This window comes from Schistocerca piceifrons, chromosome 4, assembly GCF_021461385.2.
Source record: "Schistocerca piceifrons isolate TAMUIC-IGC-003096 chromosome 4, iqSchPice1.1, whole genome shotgun sequence".
NCBI classification, from domain to species: domain Eukaryota; kingdom Metazoa; phylum Arthropoda; class Insecta; order Orthoptera; family Acrididae; genus Schistocerca; species Schistocerca piceifrons.
In genome coordinates, this window is record NC_060141.1 from 40,492,498 (window position 1) to 40,519,573 (window position 27,076).

General features: G+C 39.6%; 1 protein-coding gene across 2 annotated transcripts in view; it reads left to right on the forward strand.

The window, feature by feature from the left end:
- The window catches only part of LOC124794642 (mortality factor 4-like protein 1), a 138,404-nt gene that overhangs the window by 76,790 nt on the left and 34,538 nt on the right, over positions 1 to 27,076 (forward strand). For both annotated transcript variants that reach the window (XM_047258160.1, XM_047258159.1), the window contains 3 exons: positions 10,486 to 10,577; positions 10,997 to 11,099; positions 25,466 to 25,535. In XM_047258160.1, coding sequence (XP_047114116.1) covers positions 10,486 to 10,577; positions 10,997 to 11,099; positions 25,466 to 25,535 — 265 coding nt within the window. The remainder of the gene's footprint in view (positions 1 to 10,485; positions 10,578 to 10,996; positions 11,100 to 25,465; positions 25,536 to 27,076) is intronic.

Consider the following 27,076-nt stretch of genomic DNA (forward strand, 5'->3'; position numbering starts at 1 on the left):
ATAATCATCGTATCATGAACTCAAGGTCATAATCATATTGTGCTATAATAGCTTGATCGTCAGCAAAACTTAATGAAAATATCTGTACATCGTTGACAATGATTCCCATTCCACTGCAGCTGTTCTTCCGATTTCGGAGAGCCACTTCTACATATAAATTGAACAGGAATGGTGACATACTGCAACCTTATCGCAAACCTTTAGTGATATTAATAGATTCTGATAACTTTGAACCTCATTTAATCTTTACCACATTATCTCTGTACATTTCAATAATAATTTGTAAAAGCTGATCATCCGTACCTGTATCTTTCATAGCTCCCCGCAGCTTAGAGCTAGAGACTGTATCGTAGGCTTTTGCTAAATCTACAAAGGCAGTGTGTAGCTCCTTCCCTGATGCCATAAATTTCTCCATTAGTTGTAAAATAAATAGTTATCTGTACATGATCTGTTCTGCCTAAACCCACTCTGGTCTTCCCCCATATGGTGGCTGACATTTTGTCTAATTTTTCAAACATTATCTTGCCAAATAAGTGGCTCATTGTACAGTTGACACTATTGCCTCTATAGCAGTTTGTGTCTTTTCAGTTTCCTTTCTTGAAAATAGAAGCCATATATGACTTTTTCCATTTTGAGGGAATTTCAATCCTTTTACCACAGTTGTTCATCAGACAGGTTATTTGTTTCTTCATATATCTTCCTCCAGCCTTCAATAATTCAACAGGAATGTTTCCTGGACCAGGTGATTGGCCATTCTTCATTTTAATTAATGCGCAGTTCACTTCCACTATTGTAATGTTTATGTTTCGATCAATTACTTCCATCTTCTCTTCATTCCCTTGCGTGTAATATGGTCTGTCTTCAGTTAAAAGGGCTGCATAATGCTTTTTCCATTCCTTTACGGGAATTAGCTTGTATACTGCTTTGTTTACTTGTGTTTTCTTCATACTGGTAATTGTCCTCCACATTTCTGTTGTTTCTGATCCTCCTGTTAGGCTCTCAGTTTCAATACATTTCTGTTCCCACATCTTGTTCTTTTCTGATTTAATTTTGTTTCTTAATTTGTAATTTGTTGCCTGGAAGTTTTGTTTGTCCTGTAGTGATTTAATTGATAACCATTTTTTGTAGAGATTTTTCTTTTCCCTAATCAACATCTTCAGGTCATCAGACATCCATGGAGGATTCGTTTTCCTAGACTCTTACTCTCAGTCCCTAGTACCTCTAGAGAAATTTTTGTAAGTGCTTTTTTAATATTTTCATATTCTACTCCAACATTATCGTCTTCTACTCCAACATTATCATCTTCTGGAATTGCTTTTAGTTCATCTTCTAATCTATGTTGAAATAAATCCGTGATGCTGAACTGCTTCAGGAGAAAGAGCTTATACCTTGCCCGTTCTAATTTCTCATGATTGCTGTGGTCTGCCACTTGTCCTGTTGTTGATGGTTTTCTCCTAAATGGGTATGTCCACTTTGCTAAAACTAAGTAGCGATCAGACCCACAGTTGGCTCCCCGCATGGCTCTACAGTCTTGAACTACCATTTTTGGCGGTTGCTTGGTAATGATGTAATCAATTATTGATTTCTGCTGTAATGATGGTTTTCTCCCATATATATCTGTGGATACCTTTATGGGAATAGTGTGTGTTCAGAATTTTCAAGTCATATTGGTTACAGAATTATACAAGATTTTCTCCAGAACTATTAATGACATTTTCTCCATATCTCCCCCCATGAACCATGGACTTTGCCGTTTGTGGGGAGGCTTGCGTGCCTCAGCGATGCAGATGGCCGTACCGTAGGTGCAACCACAACGGGGGGGTATCTGCTGAGAGACCAGACAAACGTGTGGTTCCTGAAGAGGGGCTGCAGCCTGTTCAGTAGTTGCAGGTGCAACAGTCTGGATGATTGACTGATCTGGCCTTGTAACACTAACCAAAACGGCCTTGCTGTGCTGGTACTGTGAATGGCTGAAAGCAAGGGGAAACTACAGCCATAATTTTTCCCGAGGGCATGCAGCTTTACTGTATGATTAAATGATGATGGCGTCCTCTTGGGTAAAATATTCCGGAGGTAAAATAGTCCCCCCCTTCGGATCTCCGGGCGGGGACTACTCAGGAGGACGTCGTTATCAGGAGAAAGAAAACTGGTGTTCTACGGATCGGAGCGTGGAATGTCAGAACCCTTAATCGGGAAGGTAGGTTAGAAAATTTAGAAAGGGAAATGGATAGGTTAAAGTTAGATATAGTAGGAATTAGTGAAGTTCGGTAGCAGGAGGAACAAGAGTTTTGGTCAGGTGAATACAGGGTTATAAATACAAAATCAAATAGGGGGTAGTGCAGGAGTAGGTTCAATAATGAATAAAATAAAAATAAAAAAAAAGGGAGTGCAGGTAAGCTACTACAAACAGCATAGTGGACACATTATTGTGCCCAAGATAGATATGAAGTCCACACCTACTACAGTAGTACAAGTTTATATGCCAACTGCTGCTGAAGGCTGGTGACGAAGTCTCGGAGCCACCCACAGCTGCCATAGATGTACTCTGAGTTGACTGCAAGCTGCTAGACTGCATGTGGACAAATTTTAAAAGTTGCTGCAGTTGCGAGTAATGTCTTGGCCTACACAAACTTCTTGTAGAGTCGGTCTTCCCATGACAACTCATAATTCGATGCTTTCCTCCATTTCTCTTCTAGCTACATCCTGGAACCATTGGTGTCCATGATGAGGTATAACATCCCATTGTATGATGTATTATGATGTTAATAAGCTGCCTTCCTTCGTGCAATACTCTTCAGTTGAGAAACTTGACAAAGTTTATCGGAGTGGTACAAAGCCCCATACAAAGTTCTATTTCTTCTGTATATTGGTATTATTATTCTGGATTATGTTGAATATATTGCACAGTGCCGTAGAGAGAAGGGCTGGCTTAAAGTGCGATGTATAATTAGTTGTTGTAGGTCACAAGCTGCAGAAAGTTACGCATGAAGTGTTGATTGAAATTTAAAAAAATTCTGCCTATCAGCAACATTGTTTAACTTCGCTGTAGTGCAGACACCATTAGCCATAATATTTCAATCACTTAACCTGGATTGTGCAAGCTGAGTATCCATTTAATTAACTTCGTGTGTCACTTTCTGTACACCAAAATAGTTTAAATCTTTGAAATTCGATGGCAAAGTTCACTTAACCCGTCTATGCTAAGATTGATAGCTTGGTACTACGTCAATTGACACTGACTTCATGCACTTGTTAGAGAATTTGTATTTACGAGTATTTATCACTGATTACGTTTTAAAAATATTTTCAGATCGAAACTATGGTGACTTCCATAATAAAACATTTTTCAAAAACATTTCTGTAATAAGAAATAACTTCTGTATCTTCAGTGGAATTTTTTTCATGTTAATTCTCAATATCAACTTCCAGCATGAAGGTTTGAGACACTTTTGAAAGAATTATAAATGTTCACATAACTCTCTTTTGACTACATTACTCAGGGAAGACTTCGTCAACACCAGATTTTTTTTTCTTTTAATTTTTTTCCTTCAAATGATATAACTGGCCCTTTTATTTTCTTACAGTGGAGGGCTACCTCACAAATATCACACATGTTGTTTCGAGAGTCAAACAGTAATTTTTAACTTTTTACAATATTTTTTTTAAATTTTGCAACTCATTAAGAATGAATAAAGAGGTTCAAGACAATGGCGGAGTGATGTTCTCACGTATGACACCATCAGCTCTATCTGCAGAAATGATCTGCACTGCCTGCCACTGCTTCGAGGGGAACACCGCTAGAACACATTGTGTGCATTCTCCTCGGATTACACGGAACAGGAAAAAAGAACAAATTTTAAGTACATATATTTAACAAACATTTATTCACAGTATTAACATAAGTAGGGCTTGGATGAGTTCACTCAAATGGAGAATGAAGACAGTAGTGCCAACCCAAATTGGTGCACTACACACTCTGCAGTGTTATGCTTAGATATTCAGCTGATGCGACAGTGTCAAGCAGCACACCATTAATGCTGTATTTGGACATTACGGAATTGTTTTTCCTACTCATCTGCATTAATTTACCTTTTTATAAATTTAGAGCAAGGTGCCACTCATCAAACTCATTTTTTACTCTCCTACAGTCATTCAATAATGACATCTTCCCATGCACCACAGCATCGTCAGCAAACAACCACAGACTGCTGATCACCATGTCCATCAGATATTTTATGTATGTAGAGAATAAGAGTAATCCTATCACGCAGCCCTTGGACGCTCCCAACAATACCCTTGTCTCTGATGAACACTTCCCATCGAGGACGTATATTTAGTATCTTAGATACAAAGGTTTTGCATATTCTCAGAGTGATCTCACAATTCACACTGGACAAAAAATTACACTTAGTTAACTGGTACAGCTATCTTCATTTTATTCCAAGCTCTTCAAAGGCATCATTTTCTCTGAGGAGAAACTTAGATGGCTTCTGTGCACTGGTGGACAGCAGTTAGTGGTCATTGGTTAGCTATTGGTTTGCAGTCATAACTCTCACGATCTTGACACCTGCCATTGGTTGCGCACTGCAGCCCAGTTTTCTTTATGCTTGAAACAGAATGAACAACAAACAGTTTTAGAACAAATGTACAATCATCGAGAACTTTATTATTGTAAGGATGGTGGCTTATTTATTTGTGTTAAAAGTATGGATGTTCCACATGTGTATAAGAATATATGGTCTTTTTGTCTCTGAAGATTTATTTGCTCTAGTGTGTAAGTGCCCTTATGCCTTCTTGTATTTTTAAAAGTTTGGAGGGAGTAACAAATGGACTTCAAATTGATGTGAAGATTGGTATCGTCCTAGTACAAGCTGATGTTACTGCATAGGGGACTAAATTCCTTAAACCTAAGAGGTTTGGGGAATACTCAATACTGACTTAGCTACACAACACAGTTAATTCATAGTGGGATGTTGCACCATGCATTTAGATCCAATTGAATTACAACAGTAATGGGCACATGATGGTGTTACAAAAACAAGTTGCTTAACAAAGAGTGTAAAAAGAAAGTTGAAGTAGATAAAATTGCCTTTTTTGTTGTATTTAACAACCCAGTTTTACCTGACTGTATTAAGATCAGCTATATTTTCTTGACTGTACACTCCATATCTTCTAAACCATTTGCAGTGCTTGGAGTAACAGAAATGTGTACTCACTTCACACCTACAGGCAAAGGCTTTGTTACTTTCAAGGAGCTTGCAAGAAAGCTCATGAAACAGACAAGGAATGTCCCTTCCTTGTTGCAGAGAAGAAAGTTCAAGAGATCAGAATTAATTTAAAGCTGCAAAACGTCTTCAATATGTATCATCATTTGTAGTGATCTTGGAAAAAAAAGCTCAGTTTGTCTGCTCAGATACCACACTGACTTTAGTTTTACTCCTAAACATTCAAAGTACTACTCAGAATATTTTCACAGCTTTGCAGTCAGTCCTTATTTACAGAAAAATGAAGAAAGTAAGAAAGAATATTCAGCAAAGGAAATCTTAACTAAAAAAAAAGTTATTGGATTTCATGCTTCCTTTATTATCCAACGAAGATGAATTTGTTATGGTTGTGTATGTAGATTATAAAGCCCATCTGATTAGTTTATTATGCATCATGAGTGTGCCTCCTCCCTCTTTTAATAAAACACTTTGTTTGGGAAAAGACACTTTGGTAACAGAAATACTAATTAATAGTGGATCCCATGGTATCTCCCCCATCCCCGTATAATTCAAATGGATTCAGAGGTCATAATTATTGAGTATTTAAAAATTTTTGTCATGGGACAAACTATTTTGACCATGTCTCCAAAAGGCCTATATCAAACCATATATTGTCTTGTGACATTAGTCACAGGAGAGACAAAACACATGACGAAAGGGCTGAGGCTATGAGTTTATCAAGGACACTTACAACAATTCACTGATCCCACCTTCATGTCAACTTAGACTTATTCCCCTCTGTGTCAACTTACACACAGTCATTGCTACTTTTCATGCAGCTCAAACCATCGCATTTATTGTTTTCACCTACCATAACATGAACCTTTCTACAGGCGACTTCTTACTGAGTTAGTCAAACAATTGCCACTCCCCCCGCAATCTCCACCTCTCATTCATAACATACACATCTATGCGTTAGAGATTTTATGCGCATTATGTGATCAGAAGCTCTAAGCATACCTGTGTCATTTGGGGACTATCTAGTGACTCAGCTCAACTAAGTACGCCATCTGATCAATTCTGAATTATATAGGCTCGTCTGGGTACTTTTGACCATAAGATGACATGAGACACGGACCCGCCAGTATGAAAGGAGGTGGGAAGTATTGTGTTGTTATAGTCCGATCCACGAACGATGGTGGTTCACACATGTTGAGGCATGGATGAGGATTGTGTTGTTGACGATTCCAAGTGACAGTCGTGGTATGCGCATGCACGTGCTTTCCTCTTGAAGAAAGTGTATATCCTGCAAATTATGTCTCTCTCTTGCTTAGGTGGATTGTATCACTTACCATCACCATCAGTGATGACAACTTGTGACAGTTGGAATAAAAAGTCACAAAACAATTCGCTATGATCACATTTAATGCTTGCATTAGCTATGGCATTCAGAGCAGAGTGCTCAGGACACCACTGAATGCTCATTGGCTGTCCAAGAATGCGTGACATAGGTGTGTAGAACAAGCCGAAACTCGAGTGCCTGGGGCACTGACCACTGATGTGCAAACTGCACAGGTCGTTGTTCCCCTTGGAAGCATTGCTCGTTTACTTGGCCATTGATCTGTTGAAGTGCTGATTGCTGCTTTGCAAACTCCACTGATCATCGGCCTCCTTGTTCGACTGCTGCTGCTTGTGGCTCAACATGTCTAAATCTCTAAAATGTTCACTGCCGATATGTCTTTACGTATTTTTCTGCCACATCTCTGCTTTGAACAACTATAAATAACACATCATTATTAAAGACCCTACATGTTCATCAATCATTCTGTGAAAGGCATCAAAGGGTGAAAGTCAGGAAGGAGCATTCCCATGAGAAGGTAGACAACCTTCAGGTACATCCGTATTAAATAATGAAGATCCGTTACCTTCTCCACTATAGTTGAAATCACAATCGATGGTGGTCGAGTTTAAACTTGCTCTGCATGCCTGCGTCACGCATTATCCAACTATCAGTGAGCAGTCAGCATTGTTCTCAGGAGTCTGCTGTGAATGTTGTAGACAGTGCAAGCATTATACTTGATCATAGCGAGTTATTTAGTGAAATTTTATTCCGTTTTTTGTAAGTTGCCATGGCTGTTGGTGGTGGTGAGTGACAAATTGTGCACAAGCAAGTGAGAGACATTATTTGCAGTATACAAACTTTCTTAAAGCTCAGAGCACACGTATGTGCATACCTCAACCATCACATGCAACCAGCGACAATGCAATCACCACCCATGTCTCGAGCTGCACAAGCTGCCGTCGCTCGTGGATCGGACTATGGATGGAGTCCACAAAATGGCAGAACATGTTTATTACATAACAGGTAACAACAAGGAACCCACTCTGCTATATCAGAAAAAGGCTGTAAAAAATGATGCATCTGGACTTCAACAGTACAGTGGTATGTAATAATTGTATAGATTTCTGTGGTGAATTTTCCTTCTGGTATTATTAATAGCCCATTATATGTGTGCAAACTCGAATCCATACGGTGTGTTCCATTGAAGCTAACTGGTGTACTTTGTAGTATTCTGTCCCACCTTAGGAACATGTCTAAAGAGTTTCTCTTTGGCCTTTTCAACTACATTTGGTAACAGGGACTAGATCCTGACATAAGTATTATCTTGATTCCCTTCTTAAAATCAAAGATAACTGTCTCAGCTTGCCTGCATCAGTTACATTGCCTAGCAATGACACTTGATGAGTCGCAAACCGGCATCCTATGGTGATTCTAAAGTAGCAGAAATCGTGTCACCTTCAGACAGACAGTGCTCAGAAATTGTTGGTAATTTAGCTTAGTGTAAGCTGCCTTTCAAGATGCTCCCTGGTGCAGAGAAACAACTGAAAGAGTGGAAAATAAGCCACCAGGTCTGGATGGAATCCCAGTTCAATTTTACAAAGAGTACCCTATGGCACTGGCCGCTTACGTAGCTTGCATTTATCGCGACTGCCAGGTCAAAGTCCTAAGTGACTGGGAAAAAAGTGCAGGTTACTCCTGCTCATAAGATGGATAAAAAATGGACCTGCTACATTACAGACCAATGTCATTAATATCACTTCTCAGCCGAATTCTTAAACATATTCTGAGTTCAAATATAACAAATTTCCGAGACGAAAAAGCTTCTGTCCACAAATCAGCATGGTTTTAGAAACAATTGCTCATGTGAATACAAAAACATCTGACACAGTGTAGTGCCTTGAGAATTTCTGGGTAAATTCTAGAGACCTGTCAGTTCCACTGAGAGATGAGTGTGGTAAAGTAGAACTGTGTCTACTGCACCACAATAATGTGTGTGCAGGACGGACATGTATCGCACAGATGATTGGCACTGGCAGGTAGTCGCTGAGCCCGCCTAAGAAGTTACACGTCCAGCTCAAGGAATAAACACGCCGTAGTCTGTTGGATGTCAAGCATTACTGTGTGAACATTTGAATGTTGTTGAAAGAAGAGAAGAGACAATTGCTTATTCATTCATTCACTTACTTTTGTAAGGTCCGGACAGTTGTCTTGTTAAACTTTGAGAGATTTGTAGACTGTATTTAAGGAAAAATGAGTGTGATAGTTTCTGATGGACCAGAAGGTGTTGAACTTACGAGAATCGTTTAGTTGTACGAAAACTGTTATGTGTGATGAAAATGCAGTGTGACTGAGTTCAAAATATTTTCAAGTGTACGGAGTTATATTAAAAGTATAGAAAATTCCTCCAAAGCAGCATCTTATTTTCGGAGAAGTTGGGCAGAACATCACAGCCGGCTATCCTGTAAAGAAGATCGGTGAAAAACTCCCAGTAAGTTTGATATTCGAGGGGGGAGTGCGAGTCTTGCACACCAGTACCACACTGCCACCCTTAATCACTGGAAACCGCCAGTACAATGCTCCACTGCAGACTGGCAACAAAGGTACAAACATATGGAATAGGTTCCCAGGTACGCGAGTGGCTCAAAGATTTCTTAAGTAATAGAATCCAGTATGTTATTCTCAACAGTAAGTGTTCAACAGAGACAAGGGTATCATCAGGTGTGCTCCAGGAAAGTGTGATAGGACTGCTGTTATTTTCTATATGCATAAAGGATCTGACGGACAGGGTGGATAAAAATTAGCAATTGCTTGCTGATGATGCTGTGACTACACGAAGGTATCATCATCGAGTAACTGATGACTTAGACAAATTTCTATTTGGTGTGATGAATGGCAGCTATCTCTAAATGTATAAAAATGTAAGTTAATGCAGATGAGTAAGGAAAAAAGACCTATTGTCCATGATTTTATGACCCACTATTCTTTTTCCACCAACACAACTACTCTCTTACATTTATGCTTTGAGGAATTGTTTAAAATAACTGTTGGTGTCGGTTTCAGTGGTGATTAATGAATATTTAACCAGCCTTGGTTTGCAACTTATAGACACCATTCCAAATGTTTGAAACTCTGGAAGCTCATACAAAGCTTAAAGCTTGCCTGTCTATGCATCTGCACAACCTGAAGATGGGTACATAGAAAGCCTTGAATATTCTCAAGAGTCTTGTGTGGCAGAAACTAGGGAGTGAAAATTTCCTTTCTCTTACAACACTGATTGAGGTTCCATGCCTCAGTCAGGACAAACAGAGCCCCTTTAGGATCAGTTACCCATCCGCCTGCCTGCCTGTCAACACCCCTTTTTCTCATAAACAGGTAGAGGTATCAAGTTAAAATGTATGTCTAATCCTGAGGTCTATTGTTCCTTGTAAGTGTAAATAAATTTAAACTTCCAAATCAATGCAGTCAAAAGATACAGTCATTTACATCACATACTTCATATTCCCAAACTCGCTCATCAAAACATGCAGATGAACTATCTACATAAATAATGGAATTTGTACAGAACCTTCAGAGGTTAAGCTGCTCTCAAACTCCTGGATGGTCCCCCCCCCCCCCCCTCCTCACTCTCTCTCTCTCTCTCTCTCTCTCTGTCTCTCTCTCTCTCTCTCTTTTTAAAAAGTGCTTAAGACCCAGATGTTTGAGTACAGCTTGATATATTTTAATTTTATGATTTGAATCATAGTGTCAGATTGGGAGACCAGGTTATGGATGATACCAACCTTACAACAAAAATAGGTTCTTATTTGTTTTCAATTATTTATCTCTTAGGTAACCAATTGATGTAATACACCAGAATTGGAATGTAGAATTGGTGTGTTTTTTGACTGAGAATTTTAAGTAAAATCTCATAATTGTTCTCTTCATTTGCTTCCTCTCCAGCTTGTGGACCTACCTGCGAAGATAAGTGTTGACCAGATCCTGGATGCATATGTGAAACTTAAAACTTCAAGTAAAAGTAACACACCATACAAGTAAGTACCTATATGAATATCTCATTCAGCCCATATTTAAGTACTGCCACAAACAAACACAATTGCAGCTTTTAGTAGCTGATGTAATAAAGTTGAATATCATTCAGTTTGGACACCAGTAAATGTGGTTGAGCTTAATAAAATTGTAATAGTAATAGTTTCTGATTTTTGTGGTCTACTACCGTACATTTATTTGCTCATTGCTGATTACAGGATGAAACAATGAATTTACATTTGGTTTCCTCTCCATGGATCTCTTAGTATCATAGTCAAATACTGTGTTATATTTTGTCAAATATCAGCCAGATTTCTAGAATTTTTGGATTCTGTACTGCCTTTTGTATACATCAGTTCATCTGAATTATGTTGTCTGTATTACTAGCAAAATCACAATATCTAATATATGTTTTCTTCTTTAGAGAAAGTGCTGTTATTGAGGTTATCAATGGAATTCGTGAATATTTCAATGTGATGTTAGGCACCCAGCTTCTGTACAAGTGGGAGAGACCTCAGTACAGTGAGGTGAGTGAATTCAACTTTATATTTTGGTAGCTACACTTTTCCTTGATAACTATGTACTACAGTCAGGTAGTGGACCCAGGTTCGATTCCCAGCCAGGTTGGAGATTTTTCTCCATGCGTGGACTGGGTGTTGTGTTTTCCTCATCCTATTTCATCCTCATCATTGTCACACTAATCACCCAGTGTGGCATCAATCGAAATAAGACTTGCAACTTGGCAGCCGAACTTCACTGCATGGAGCCTCCTGGCCATCAATGCCACACGATCATTTCATTTCATTTCTACAAATTACAGATTTGATCACATAAATAAATCCTCCATGGCTTACTCATTAACCTTTTGTTGGGCGTGGCTGGTGAGATTGACGTAGTTTTAAATTTTGTCAGTTGTTTGTCAACATTCGAAAGCAATCGTGTCTTTTTGCTAGAAATGTCACTTGTTCAAACCCTTTTTGTTGTTGTGCACTTCAGTATCGAAGAGACTGCTCTGTTATGGAGATACGTGCTAATTTATCAGTGTTGTGCACTGAACCCAACCACATTTTATTTAAATAGTACACATATTTGGTTCTCAGCATAATTTCATTAGTACAAAGCAACTTAAGAATGTAAAACACATTTTTGCTTTCTTTCTGAAATCTTTGTTATGGCTGTATGAATATCAAGTATCAAATTGATACAATACATCTGATACCATTATTTTACCAAAATATTATCATTTAAAGTACAGTATACTTGATTGCTACAGTAAGATGTATACTATCCTCAACCTAAAACATTACGAAGAAATCCAAGAGATGTTTATATAGGATAATAATGGAATTCAAGAGAATTTTGAAGACAAAATGGATGCAGATTGTGATAATGGAACTGAAGTTCTGCAGGAAGATTCAGAAACAGAGGAAGATGACAGTGAATATGGCAAGGAAGTACTTCAGGAAAATGACCATCACTGTATTGGAAGGAACAGAGTGACAAGCTGGAATAAAGTTCCACTATCACAGTGAGTATGTTTCAGGGCCCACAATATTCAGATGTTACCTGCATCTTTAGGTATGGCAGAACTGGCGAAAACTCTTATGGGATGCTGGAATTGCCTCTTAGATGATGACATTTTGCCCATTATAGTTCTGTATGCAAATCACAATATTAAAATCATCAAAGCTTCATTTCAGCATGAGAAAGGCATAAAACTAGTAGATGTTATTGAACTGAAAATCTTCATTGGTCTCTTGTTTTTGGTTAGTGTTAACAAAAGTAACTGAGAAAGCTTAGAGAATCTAAGGGGAATGGGTGAGGAAGGTATTAAAAAATTATGCCTCGTTATGAACACACAGTGTATCACACTCCCCCATTAGGTGATAATCTTGCGATTTGTGATCATAATGGAAAATGGAGGGTGCAGAAGCACTGATAAAAGGCAAACACAAATATTTAAACAAATTCAAATGAGTATTCACAACACACACTTTTTGAGATTCTTCATCAAGCAATATTTGAAGATATGCTTCGCACAAATCAATTTTTGAAAAGTCGTGTTCCGCTCCTAATCTGTGCATGAGATCCTCTGGGCGTGGCAATGGATAAGTATCAATGACAGTTTGTGGGTTGACCATAGACCTAAAGTCAACACCGAGGCAAATGCGACATGAAGGTTTTGGGAGCAAAACCAGTGGACTTGCACATTGACTAGCTGATATTGGCGCAATTCCTCTGCTATCTTGCAATTCTTTAAGTTCATCTGCGACTTTGTCCCGTAATGCAATGGGAACAGTTCTGGCCTGGCAAAATTTTGGCTGAGCATTGTCTTCCAGAGTAATATGTGCTACAAAATTGAGAGCCTTGCCTAAACCTTCAGAAAAGAGTTCCAGGAAGTCTTTTAGCAAGCGAGCTACACTGACTTTTGCGTGGAATGCAGACACTGACAACACATAGGCCTCAATGTTAAAGCCAAACAAATCAGAAGAATCAATACCAAATATGTTCTGACCATTGTGTGATTGTAGCACTGTAAATGTCACTGATCGCGTATACGAGCAATACATGGCAGGCAAATTATGTTCCGAGAACGGGAAAAGTTTGTTGATAAAGTGGAACACTACACTTCCTACTGCGGATAAGAAATAATGGCTTTTTACAGTACCTGGTACATGGTGAGTGAGGATGTGGACTACAAATTGGGACAACCACCTGAGCCATTCCTCCACTTGTTCACGAAACAGTCGAAGAGGCGTTATAGCAGTAGGTGTTGCTGTAGGTGGCGCTTGTTCCATTGGGCGTGCAGCGTTGGCTAGTAGGTTCTGCACCGTGTTGAGCAGGGTGGAGATTTGCTGCATCTGGAACTGAAACATCTGCATTAACTGCATTGCAACTAACACTTTGGCTGTGGTGCCTGAGCAGGGAGTGGGACAGGTGGGGTGGGCATTTTGGAAGAGACAAATGCAACAAACAGACAAGGCAAGCAAGGACAAAAGCAAAGTAAATTTCAGCAACCCCCACCTGAAAACACTGATTAGCAAAAGAAACTGTTAAAGTGACTAAACGCCCCTGCAAGACAAGAGAGAATTAAGGTGCCAGCAAACAAAAAAACGAAAATTCCATGGTCGTCAGGTTCGAGATTTGTTTGCAACTCATTGCCAATGTGGGATCCTGCCCACTCGATGCTGCTACCTCAGATAGCTATACAGCAATTCACATTAATGGTTTGTATTACAATAAAGTAGATTGACAGTACTTAACTTTGAAACTTCCTGGCAGATTAAAACTGTGTGCCCGACCGAGACTCGAACTCGGGCACACAGTTTTAATCTGCCAGGAAGTTTCATATCAGCGCACACTCCGCTGCAGAGTGAAAATCTCATTCTGGAGTACTTAACTTTGGTTTACAGTGGTGTCACAAATGGTGGGCAACATGCAAACAGTGTCCTTTGCTATATACAATATCCATGCTAGTAATGGATATGGGTCGCAAGTAACAGCTCTACTAGTGTCCGTCTTCTACTGTCCGGCCGAGGTTGCCAGGAGCGGTGCTTATATTCTCGTCGGCTAGAGGCCGCTCCTGTCGTGGTGCGGTCCTAGTCAGCGAACTATTGGCTGATGTCATCTCAAAGCCTTCTCTGCTCTTGCCTCCTTCATCTTTGTGCTGGCACTTGTCGTTATGCTGGAACAGCATCTTAATGAAACATTAACATTGATATCCGTTACATTAATTGAACAATCTTTCCACATCACTGGACAGAGAAATAATTTGCATTAATTTTTGACTACATGACCTTTTTTGCTTATTAAGTCTGTCATCTATGGTATCACTATTTTTAATAATCACCATCATCCTATTAGCAATACATGCCACTGACCTCTATCTATACTTTTACTTTCTCCTGCAGAAATGTGTACCAGTCTGTGTATTTGTCCAATTTTAAAGTCAGTTCAAATGGATTCAGGCAAACTGCATTGATATAGGTTCCTGTAGTTGGCAGCATGATGCAATTTGCTGCCTGTTCACTATGTCCCTCCCCGCACCCATCCTAGTTCTCAAGCAAGCCGGTATCACTGTTCCCCCTCCAACCCTTCTGTGATGCTGTGCTGAGCAACTGTGAAACACTGACTGCAGTATCTTCTAAGGTGCAGGTCATGTGGAACAACACTAACTAATATTACATAAATGATCCCAATCGTGAGACAGTAAAATTCTCAACTTTCGCTCATCTTGAGGTCTGGTGATGTCTGTTGCTACTATCTCCACACTGGGTCTTGCCGCTGTAATTTGTTCTCGTGATAACAATTATAGCCAATTTAATATGATTTATTTTGTTTGTTAGAAATTTAACTGTGGATTAATTTTCTTTCTTGTTCCATCTGATTGTCCATCTCATTCTGAAGCTGGTTAAAAGGTGGTACTGTTTTTACCCTTTAATCCAAGACATTAACAGCAACCGAATTTCTCATTTGCAACCCACTTGGTAAATCATTACTACATCTCATAATAAAATATTGACTTGCATTCGGAGTCAAGTTATGTTTTTTGAAGGACAACATTTTCGCCTTTCAGTGTTAACTTTATATAACAAGCACCTTAAATGTTTGTGTAAAGTATCTATACATGTACGAGAACTTACTGCATTCCTGTTCAAATGTGGCAATAGTTTGTAAGATAATAGCATTAAATTCTATGACCTCCAGTGTTTCGCAAAATTGTTGAATTTTAAGCAGAGCAGTAGATTGTCGTATTGGCTAGTGCATAGTTACTCGCGTATACCTTGCACTAATGCCGTGCTAGACAAATGTCACATGACTGAGCAAGGTCTATACTGTATCGAGCACTTTGGTGTAACGTGGAATCTTGAATCTGTTAGAGCATTAGTCTCATTTGCCCTACCTAACCTTCCAAATAGATCTGCATGTGATCTCAATAGCCCAAGCTTCACCAGTAAATGTAAGTCAACACCTGTATCAATCTATTAAACAAGCAGTAGTTCAATATGTCAGTATAAGATGACGCAGTAGTTTTTTAATGATGACTGTAGGAAAAATCTCATGTTATAATTGAGTAAATGTGGTAATATTTACACCTTACTTACATTATTATACAAAATGTGTCACTATAATAGAAACTTAATTTTATTGATAAGGGTGACATCTCTGTACCAGGCTAAAAACTTTTGATCTTGCCTTTGTAAATATAACTTGTTGCCACTCGTTACCACAGTTGCGTGTTTTGCTACAATATCAGAGATAACTGTACAATGAGAAGTGAAAGGAAGCCTGGTGACCAGCACCCTTACATGTAGACCAGCTTCCAGCAAATGGGTTGGTGCTGGCCTCGGCTAACTTTTAAAGTACAACATTTGTGCTGTAATTGCTGTGAGATCAGCAGTGGTTGCTGGTCATCAACAGTCCAGGTACAAATCTGTTATCTCTGAAAAGCAGTACAATCACAGCGAGTGTGCACTCCATTTCTTAGAGCGAACACCTCACTTTGTATATATTGCCCACTTTTCCAAGAGGGTCATTCGACCTCCAGCAGGTCAGGGTAAAACTTCACTGAAGTTGGCACTCCCCCCCCCCTCACCATCACCCCCCTGCATGATGCCTACAGTATTTGGTGACCTAATACATTGTTTGAAACACAGAATACACTGTCTGTTTTCAGACACAATTTACTAGGACTTTTCTTTTCACGCTCAGGATATGACTATTCTGTCCTCAATATAGTACCTTGCATTATTTTCTCTGTTGGCATCTATGAACAGCTCTTGCAAACATGGTGTTTTTACATGTTTTTAACAGCGTTTGTTTTTCCACCAAACGTACAAAAACAATTTCTTTGGATAATTTCAAACCAGTCATTTATAACCACTGTGCAAGTGATATCTTCTTTATCTACATGGCTATTCAGCAATTCACACTAACATGCCTGGCAGAAGGTTCTTTGAACCACTTTCATATTATTTTTGTCTATCATTCCACTTTCTTAACAATGTGTGGGAAAAATAAACTCTTGAGTCTTTCTCTAGAAGCTCTCTGATTTGTCATACCTTATTATGAGGATTGTAATTTTAACAACAGTTCGAGCGGCGTGGTCTATTGCCCAACGAATTTGTAGCAGTTCTGAAGCAAATGCCATGAAGTGTTTCCTTCAGTTTAGAGTAGTTGCCGCACTCGTCACAGAAGCTATATGCCCGGCACAAAGAGCAAGCGCGTCTTACTCCGTAACGGTGCTACGCCAGTCATTACTGGGAACAGTTGAATTATGTTATAAGAAAAGAAAAAGATACTTACTTACTCTCTTGAGATTCTGATGGTGGACTTGCAAGAACTTTGAGAGATGTCTGGAACTGAATTTATTGTAAAAGTACTTAACCCTTTGAGTACTGCAGACACGCTATGCCGCGGCACTCCACGCTGCCGTGGGGCCTGTGGACTCTGTTCGCTGCTGAAGTGGGCTTTCCCATGGGCCCTGCAGACAGCATTCACTGCGCGGCCTGGCCGGTACTTGAGTCCTAATGACGGCTTATACCGCAGCCGGTTCAACTGCCTCTGGACACCAATAGACGCTCAGGGCTGCATGCCAGCCCGTCGCAAGTTCTTTTGTCGTATGTACTCCCTGGGATTGATGTACCCTATTATTGTTCTGTTCCGCTGTCCCTGCTATCTGAGAAACACTCTGCAACGGATTTCACAGTTGCTGTTTGACATTTGTACTAGCTGGTTCATGTGATTTTCTGCATTCTGCTTCGGTGTTGTTTAGCTATCTGCCATTTCATCAGGATTTTTAGAGTGCTGTCGCTTTTGAGTTCTACAGACAAACAGCACATCAGTGTCGTTGCACTGACGAAGAGATACTGGAGATACTGACAAGGAGTGACAGTGACAGTGAGTGTGGCATCTTCAATGAATGTAGGGACGATGAAGATTCATTAGAAGAATCTTGTAGTAATACACCTCCATGTACTTCACCTAGTAGAGCTCACCAGGACCGTTCTTCTTCAGATTCTGAAAGTGAAGACGAGTCGATCCGTAAGAGGCCACGCCATAGTGAGAATGAGAAATCTGATTGGCAAAAACATGATTTCAGTCCAGCACTTCATGCATTTGATGACTCATCTTCACGACATAATTGCCAACTAGCGCCTGATTCAAGCATTCTATCCTTTTTTATGCTATTTCTATCAGAAGATCTGTTGAAATTTATAGCACTTTAAACGAACCGATTTTTCACTTTCACCATGGCAAATACGTCGAAATCTGTTTGTTCTCGACTATCGATCCGAAAGATACAGGTTTTGAGGAAATGTATAGCTTCATTGGTATTTGGCTCCTCATGGCTCCTGTTAAAAAGTTGAGAATAAAGGAATATTGGTCCAGAGATGTACTTCTGAGTACTCCAATGTTTGACAAAGTTATGTCCCGTGACCGTTTTATGTTACTTTTGAGAATGTTGCATTTTAGTGACAACTCAGCCAATTGTGGAGATGACAGTTTGTTTAAAATTAGGAAAATAATTGATGCAGTTCGTGTGACGTTCCGCAGTCCATTTATTCCATGCAGACAACTCTTTGTCGATGAAAGCCTATTATTGTTCAAAGGCCGCTTATCTTTTAAACAACACAGTCCTTCGAAACGAATTAGATTTGGAATCAAAACATTTGTGTTGTGCAGCTGTAAAACTGGACATGTCTAAGATTTCATTGTATACGCAGACACAACAACAGAAATTGAAGTCCATAATTTGGGGAAATCTGGTGATATTGTGGCAATACTAATGAAGCCATATCTTGAACGTGGACATCCCTGTATGTTGACGATTGGTATACAAGTTCAGCCTTGTTCCTCTGGCTTCACAACCAGAGAACAGCAGCATGCAGTACTGTACGTAGGAACAGGTGCAACTTTCCGAAGCTAAAAAAGAAACTGAAAGAAGGAGAAGTTGAGTCTATGTCAACTGACGCAATTCTTGCCCACAAGTGGTGCAACAAGAGAGAAGTGTTCATGCTGGCTACCTGCAACACTACAGAAATGAGTGACACGGGAAAGACAAACAGGACGACTGGCGAAAAAGTAATGACTCTGAGAAGCTCATCTGCAGAAGCCAGCATGATTTTAGGAAACAGTGGTCATGAGAGACACAACTGGCCCTCTTTGTGCGTGATATACAGCAGGTTCTAGATACTGGCTCCCAGGTTGATGACATATTTCTCGACTTTCGAAAGGCGTTCGACTCAGTTCCACACTGCCGCTTGCTACAAAAAGTCCACGGTTACGGTCTATCCAGTGACATAATGCCGTTGGATCAAAGTTTTCTAACAGACACATTGAACATTTATAAGGTTCTTGGTAAAACTGTGTGAGTTTGGCCGGCCGGTGTGGCCGAGCGGTTCTAGGCGCTTCAGGCGCAGGTTCAAATCCTGCCTCAGGCATGGATGTCAGTGATGTCCTTAGGTTAGTTAGGTTTAAGTAGTTCTAAGTTCTAGGGGACTGATGACCTCAGATGTTAAGTCCCATAGTGCTCAGAGCCATGTGAACCTTTTTTTTTTTAGTTGCTCTTTCATTTGACATATCATTTATAACTGTAAGTTTAATATAATAAATATTATAAAGCGTTAAAACCCCGATACTCATTTATAAACACCTTGTATGGGGCTGGTTGATATCGATTTTGAAAGGGGTGGGTAGTGTAAGTACAAACATGGCTAACACTACACTACACACACACACACACACACACACACACACACCACACCTTTCAAACAACCCTTGCAGACAAGTGCACCTGATTCTCCACCATTTGCCGATGCACAGGAATTGCTAAGATCTTTCTTCGGGGACTTCAAAAGTGAAGGTGAGAATGTATGCTCTGCAGGAAACGTTTATCATCATACCTCCTCTGGCTTTTCATTCAAGTACTGGCGAAGTAGGGATCCTGGGGAAAGGGGGATGGGAAGTGTTTCCTGTCTTTGGGGCTATCTTCTTTCAGTTCTTCGATCGTAGCAACCGTTTCTATTTTTTCCTTGTCCACATTGTAGCACTCTCTTGATACACATCTGTGAGGTAGACCCTCTCCCATCTTTCACTCTCTTGTATGTAAAATATCAGGTGTTCGATACGGTGGAAAGCCGAGGGTCTCTAGAATTTGCATCAAAATTCTCGAGGCACTACAGTATATGTCCAATTTTAAGGTCAATTCAATTATTCTGACTACAAATAGATTCAGACAAACTCAATTTTAAATGTGGTAGATGTTCATAAGAAGCCAAACTACGCTATGTAGATTCCCATGGTTGGCAGCATGGCCTAATTCGCTGTCCGCTCGCTACTCCCTGTCCTGCACTCGACTAGTTCTCAGCCAAGCTGATATCAATTCCCCCTCCAACTCTTCCATAGTGCCATGCTTGAACAAGTGTGAAACTCTGACTGCAATATCTTCTAGGGTGCAAGTCATATGTAACAACAGAAATTAATACATAAATAAAAGATCACAATCACAATTCAGTACAGCTCTCGAACTTGAGCTCGTCCCACCATCTACTTACTTCTATCTGTACTATCTCCACTACGGGTTTGCCGCTGTAATTTATTCTTGCAACAACAATTACAGTCAGTTTATTATGATTTATTTCATCTGTTAGATATTTCATTCTCAATAAATTTTCCTCCTTGTTTCATGTGAATGTCAGCATCATGTTCTAAAGCTGATTAAGACCTGGTAATGTTTTTATCCAGTATTCTAATACATGAGCAGTGACCAAACTTCATTTGCAACACACTTAGTAAATCAGTACAGTCTCTTATAATCAAATAAAATATTGATCTGGATTCAGAATTAAGTAATGTTTTTGAAAGATAACATCTCCCCTCTTGACTGTTACCTATACTTAAAAAGCAACATGTTGTTCGTACACAGTATCCCTAATATATGAGGACTTTTGTTGTAAACCTATTCAAATAGACAATAGTTTGTTGGAAGATAAAATTTGGTGCTATTTCCTCCTGTGTTTCACAAAATTATCAAATTTTAAGCAGAGCAATAGACTGGAAGTGATTAGTTCATAGTTTCTTGGATATCCCTTGCACTGATACCATACAAGTCAAATGTCAAGTGATTGTTCGAGGACGTTGATACAGTATTGAGCACTTCGTTGTATCAGGAGAGCTTGAACCTGTTCGAAGGCGGATATCATTTACCCAGCCATGCTCCTCTAAATTCTTCAAAATAAATCTACAGGTTCACTCAATAGCTAAAACTTCATCTGTGAATGTAAGACAATGCCTATATGGTGTATTAAACAATGTAAATATGTTAGCCTCAGCAGCAATAGTTTAATCCGTGATCTGTGAATATAAGATGATCCTGTATTTTTCAAATGATGATTGGGGGGGGGGGGGGGGGGGACACCTCGTCTTACAATGAGATAAATGTCATAGTTGGGAAGGAGTGGAGACTGTATCTTAGGAAGGGGTTAAGTGAATTTTAATCTGCTTTTTTAAGTAGATATATTTTATATTTATTTTTGGTGGGTTTAGATGATGTGCTATCCAGTCTCGCTACAACGACCTTGTGGTCGTTGAGCCCCATATATCTCTCATGATGGCCCCTATTTGCTCAAGATTATTTGTTGCCAAGAGGTCAGGTATGTCTTTGCAACCATTTATGCCTCGAGTGGGCTCCTGAATTAATTGTTCACAATACTTTTTGAAGAAACCGCTTAGTACAATTTCTGACAATATTCTGTACCTACCACCGATATGGAACATGTATTTTTACCAACATATTGAGGTTAGATTGAAGTCATCACCGAGTGTAATTGTATGAGCGGGACACCTAGTTGAAATCACACTCAAGTTTTTTTTTAACTGTTCAGCAACTGTATCATCTGGATCGGGCAGGTGATAAAAGGAACCAATTATTAATTTATTCCTGTTGTCAAGTATAACCTCTACCCATACTAACTCAAAAGGAACTTCATTCTTCAATTTCACTACAGGACAAACTACATCTAACAGCAACAAACATGCTACCACCATTTGTATTTAAAATGTCATTTCCAAACACCATTAGGTCCTTTGTAAAAATTTCAGCAAGTATTACCTCTGGCTTTAGCCACCTACCAGTACTTAGCTTAGTGCTTTGTATTAGTGCTTGGAGCTCTGGTGCTTTTTCCAGCACAGCTACAATAGTTTAAAGCTACAATATTAGTGATTGCTATCATCCTGTGTGTGTCCTGCAGTCTTTGAGATTGTAGCCATTTCTGTACTTTCCAGAGACCCTCTAACCTAGAAAACCACCCAATCCACACAATACAGTCTCCTCTACCCACATAGCCACCTCTCGTGTATAAAGGACCCCTCACCTCTTAAGTGGAATTTGGTACCCTACCATTCTATTGTGCAAATCAAGGAATCTGGAGCCAACACGATCGCATAACCATTTGAACCTCTGATTCAGACACTCTACTTAGCTCTGTACCAAGGGTCTGCAATCAGTCATGCCATTGGTGCTACAGTTGGTGAATCTGCCTTCATCTCTCAAATAAGACTGGTGGTCTTTACCAATTCAAACAGCTTTCCAAAACCAGAGAGAATTTGTTCTGCTCCAAAACACACACCAATAGTTCCAACATGAGCCACCACCTGTAGTTGGCTGTACCTTATGCTCTTCAACACATCCGGAAGCTCATTTTCCGCATCTGGGATGGCTGCTTCTGGTATGCACGTGGAGTCCACACTGGATTTCTCCCCTTCCTTGGCACTCATATGCCTATGAGGTCTCATTATGAGCCCAACATTGTTGGGCTCTCATCTACCGGTAATGCCCCCCTCCACCCCTCTATGAATTCCCAGACCTTGAAGGCTTCTAAAACAGGGCAAGCAACTGCATCTGGCTCAGGATCTGTATCAGCCACAGATAGTGCCTGAAACCATTTTGTCAGGTAAACTGGGGAGGTCTTATAATCGCCCTCCACATTTCAGGGTGGAAAGTCTTTCACTGCCTGCCACACCTCGAAATAACCTCCCACTCGACCACGGGTAAGGGGTCAACCTCAGTGTGGGTAGAGCCAGGGCAGTCACAGCAGTAGATCAATCAGGAGACGTGGTATGTACTGGACATCTCTTGGAGCCCCACATCTGGCCTCCCATAGCGATACCTATTGGCAGCATCCATAACCTGTGTGGTTGAAGCCAGCTCTGCCTGGAGCTGTGAGCAAAGGGTCGCCAACTCAGTTCGCATCTGAACACAGTAATCACAGTCCCTGTCTATACTGAAGACATCATAGCTATACACTAGACAGTTATTAAAGCAAGGAACTGTAACTACTAGATACACATATGTGCAAGAAATTTAAGAATTTAAACTAAAATGCAGACAGTTAGGTCCCTGGAAAAATAAGTTCGCCTTTTCTCAGTTCAACATGACCTCATATGATACGGAATTACATTGGTGTATGAAAACTCATTTCAACTTTCAAACAAATTATTTATCTCCGCAAACATGCAGAAACTACTCCACATTATTTGGATCTCTCGTGTGCCACTTATCTTGTTGGCAGGGCAACCTTTAAATCTTGCATCCGAAGTTTACATTGATTAACTTGTATTTATGTCGATGTCATCTCTCTGTGGTATTCTGTTCATACTTGCGTAAAATTTTACATATCAAGCTACTGTCAACAGTGTTACCATTTTGATGTCTACTAACCAAACTGTTAGAGTCCAAAATAATTTCTGATACCGTGATAAGTATTGCACAGTATACTCAAATCCACTGTGGAGAAGTAACCTATTGTTTACTCTTGCATTGAATGGTTTGTTCATATTTTCATTCAAAATTTTTTCTCTCTCTCTCATTATTTTTGTGTAAATGGTATCCCCTGCTCTTTCCTGCAAAGGGAGCTGTAGTTAGGAAAGTTATATTCTCAGGTGCATAACCTCTAGTTTCAAAGGTTACTAAGAATTGTATGTATGGGAAGTATGTTTAGTTCTTCATAGATGTAAATAAAAGAGGCATTTTTTATCAGACAATTTTGGGTGAAAAAGTGAACAGATTTTGTTGTGAGAGAACATGGAATATTCTCACTTCAGACCCTGTAGTTTCATGAAGTTCTAAAAGATGCCATGCTATATGTAGCCTTCAAAGCAGTGTCTTTAATGGAGGTGCATTCCAAGCAGAGAGCTGTCATCAAGTTTCTTCTGACGGAAAACCAGAGCATCACAGATATTCCTAAGTGCTTGCAAAATATCTACAGAGACCTGACTGTGAACAAAAGCATGGTGAGTCATGGGGCAAGGTGTATGTCATCACTGCAACAAATCACACAAACCTGTCCAAGCACACAGCTGTGACTCCTGCAGTGTTGGAACTTGTGGTCACTCTAATTTGTGGTGATGAACAGATCACAATCAGGCAAGTCACCGTGCAGTTGGACGACTCTCTTGGTAGTGCTGCCACACTCATCTACTAGTTGGGGTACTCAGAGGTGTGTGTCCGCTGGGTTCCTTGTAGCGTAACAGAAGACCATAAAGAGCAACAAAGGACCACGTGTGCGGAACTGCTTGTGTGTTACGAGGCTGATTGTGACAATTTTTTGTCAAACATTGTCACAGGCAATGAAACATGGGTTTATCACTTTGAACCGGAAACAAGCAATCCAGGGAGTGGCACCACACCACCTCTCCTCCAAAGAAAAGCCACACCCTCAGCTGGTAAAGTCAATGCAATGTTCTTCTGGGACTCTGAATGGCTTATTCTGTTTGATTTCCTCCCTCATGGTGCAACAGTCAACTCTGAAGTGTATTGTGCTACTCACAGGAAGCTGAACATATGACTTCAGCATGTTCGTTGCCACAAAAATGCGAATGGACTTTTCCTCCACGACAACGTAAGGTCTCACACAAGTCTGTGCCCACCACACTGCCCCCCCCCCCTCCCCCTCCCAAGAGGAACACACAAAATTTCATTGGACTGTTCTTCCTCATACACCCTATTGTCAGTACCTTGCACCTTCTGACTTCCATCTGTTTGGCCCAATGAAGGATGCACTCCATGGGAAGCAGTACATGGATGATGGGGAGGTTATTGATATAGCAAGATGTTGTCTTCAACATCAATCAGTAGACTGGTACCATGTGGGCATATAGGGCTCCCAGTAAGAGGGCATTAGGCCAAAGCATTGAAGAGAGATTATGCTGAAAAATAGAATTTTGTAACCTAAAGAGTGGGGATTAATACATTGCATTGAAATCCTGAATAAAACCGACCTGCTTTCAGAAAAAAATGTGTTGTGTTATTTGTATGAGTCAGCATTGTCAGTTAGCCATATGGCATGTTCTGTCTGGTTCATTACTGTTTCCTTTACATCTTGTCATGTTTTCAGTATTAGGTAGGTAGGTCAGTAGGTAGTTATGTAGCTAGTTAGTTACATGTTCCTTAGAGCATTTGAATGAGTGTCTACATGATTAGTTTATACATGATCAGTGTTAACATTAAAGAACATTATAATTTTTAGCCCTACTCATGCAAGTACATTTATTTATTAATTTTTTTAAAAATATGGTATTCCCCAAGAATTCATTAGTAAAAGACAGATTAGTAAAAGACAGATCAAAATAATTAGTTATTTCTCATAGCAATATCTTTGATTGTAAAGATGTAAATGAAACACTGACCATTTAATTGGATAGATAAAAAATCTACTCACCAAGCGGCGGCAGAACAACCATCTTTTATGTGTGTGTTCTGTCATGCTTGGTGAGTAGATTTTTTTACCCATTCAGTCAAATAATTTTGTAATAATTGATTGTTTTTGTTGTTTGTAATAATTGATTGTTTTTGTTGCTTATAAACAATGACCATTGTTTTATAATGTTGCAGCTTCTTCAAGCTAATCCTGATACACCAATGAGCAAGTTGTATGGTGCTGCTCATCTTCTTAGATTATTTGGTTAGTATTTTATCATAACTTAACATTGTATGAGTATGTAGATAATTTGTTTCTAATGGTCATTTAAATAATCGTTTTTATTGTCCAGAGTGTGTTCTAAAAGTCACGTAGGGGCTATAACTGTGAATAACTTTCTATGTTTATCACTTTTTTCCATGGGTATTTCATAGACTTAAAGATCGTTGATAGGAAATTGTTTACAGTTGTGTGTAGAATAAACAAAAATGGGAGAAAAGAATAAATGGTCATTCAGTTATAACTAAAGATTAAATGTCCTTCGCCATATTGCTGTTGTTGTTGTGGTCTTCAGTCCAGAGACTGAGGTCTCCTAATTACGCTATCCTGTGTGAGCCTCATCCATCTCCAAATAACTACTGCAACCTACATCCTTCTGAATCTGCTTAGTGTATTCATCTCTTAGTCTCCCTCTCCAAATTTTATCCTCCATGTGTCCCTCCAATACTAAATTGGTGATCCCTTGATGCCTCAGTACGTGCCCTACTGACTGATCCCTTCTTCTAGCCAAGTTGTGCCACAAATTCCTCTTCTCCCCAATTACACTTAGTACCTCCTCATCAGTTATGTGATCTACCCATCTAATCTTCAGCATTCTTCTGTAGCGCCACATTTCAAAAGCTTCTATTCTCTTCTTGTCTAAACTAGTTATTGTCCATGTTTCACTTCCATACATGGCTCACTCCATACAAATACGTTAGAAAAAAAAAAGAACCTTCTGACACTTAAATTTATACTTGATGTTAATAAATTTCTCTTCATCAGAAACACTTTCTTTGCCAGAGACAGTCTAGATTTTATATCCTCCCCACTTCGACCATCATCAGTTATTTTGCTTCCCAAATAGCAAAACTCGTTTATTACTTTAAGTGCATCATTTCCTAATCTAATTCCCTCAGCATCACCTGATTTAATTCAATGCATTCCATTATCCTCATTTTCCTTTTGTTGATGTACACCCTCCTTTCAAGACCCTGTCCATTCCATTCAGCTGCTCTTCAAAGTCCTTTACTGTCTCTGACAGAATTACAATGGCATCGGCAAACCTCAAGGTTTTTATTTCTTTGCCATGGATTTTAATTCCTATTCCAAATTTTTCTTTTGTTTCCTGTACTGCTTGCTGAGTATATAGATTGAATAACATTGGAGATAGGCTACAACCCTGTGTCACTCCCTTCTCAACGACTGCTTCCCTTTTGTGCCTCTCAACTTATAACTGCCATTTGGTTTCTGTACAAATTGTAAATAGCCTTTCGCTCCCTATGTTTTACCCTGCCACCTTCAGAATTTGAAAGAGAGTATTCCAGTCACCATTGTCAACAGCCCTCTCTAAGTCCACAAATGCCTTTCCTTAACTTGTCTTCTGAGATAAGTCTTTAGGGTCAGTATTGCCTCGTGTGTTCCAACATATTGCTATAACGGATAAAAAATAAAATGTGGTCGACACCGTGTATATCATTCACTAAAACAGCAGAAACTCAGACAGCAAACATGAATTAGAACATAAGTGGTTAAAAAAAGGGGAT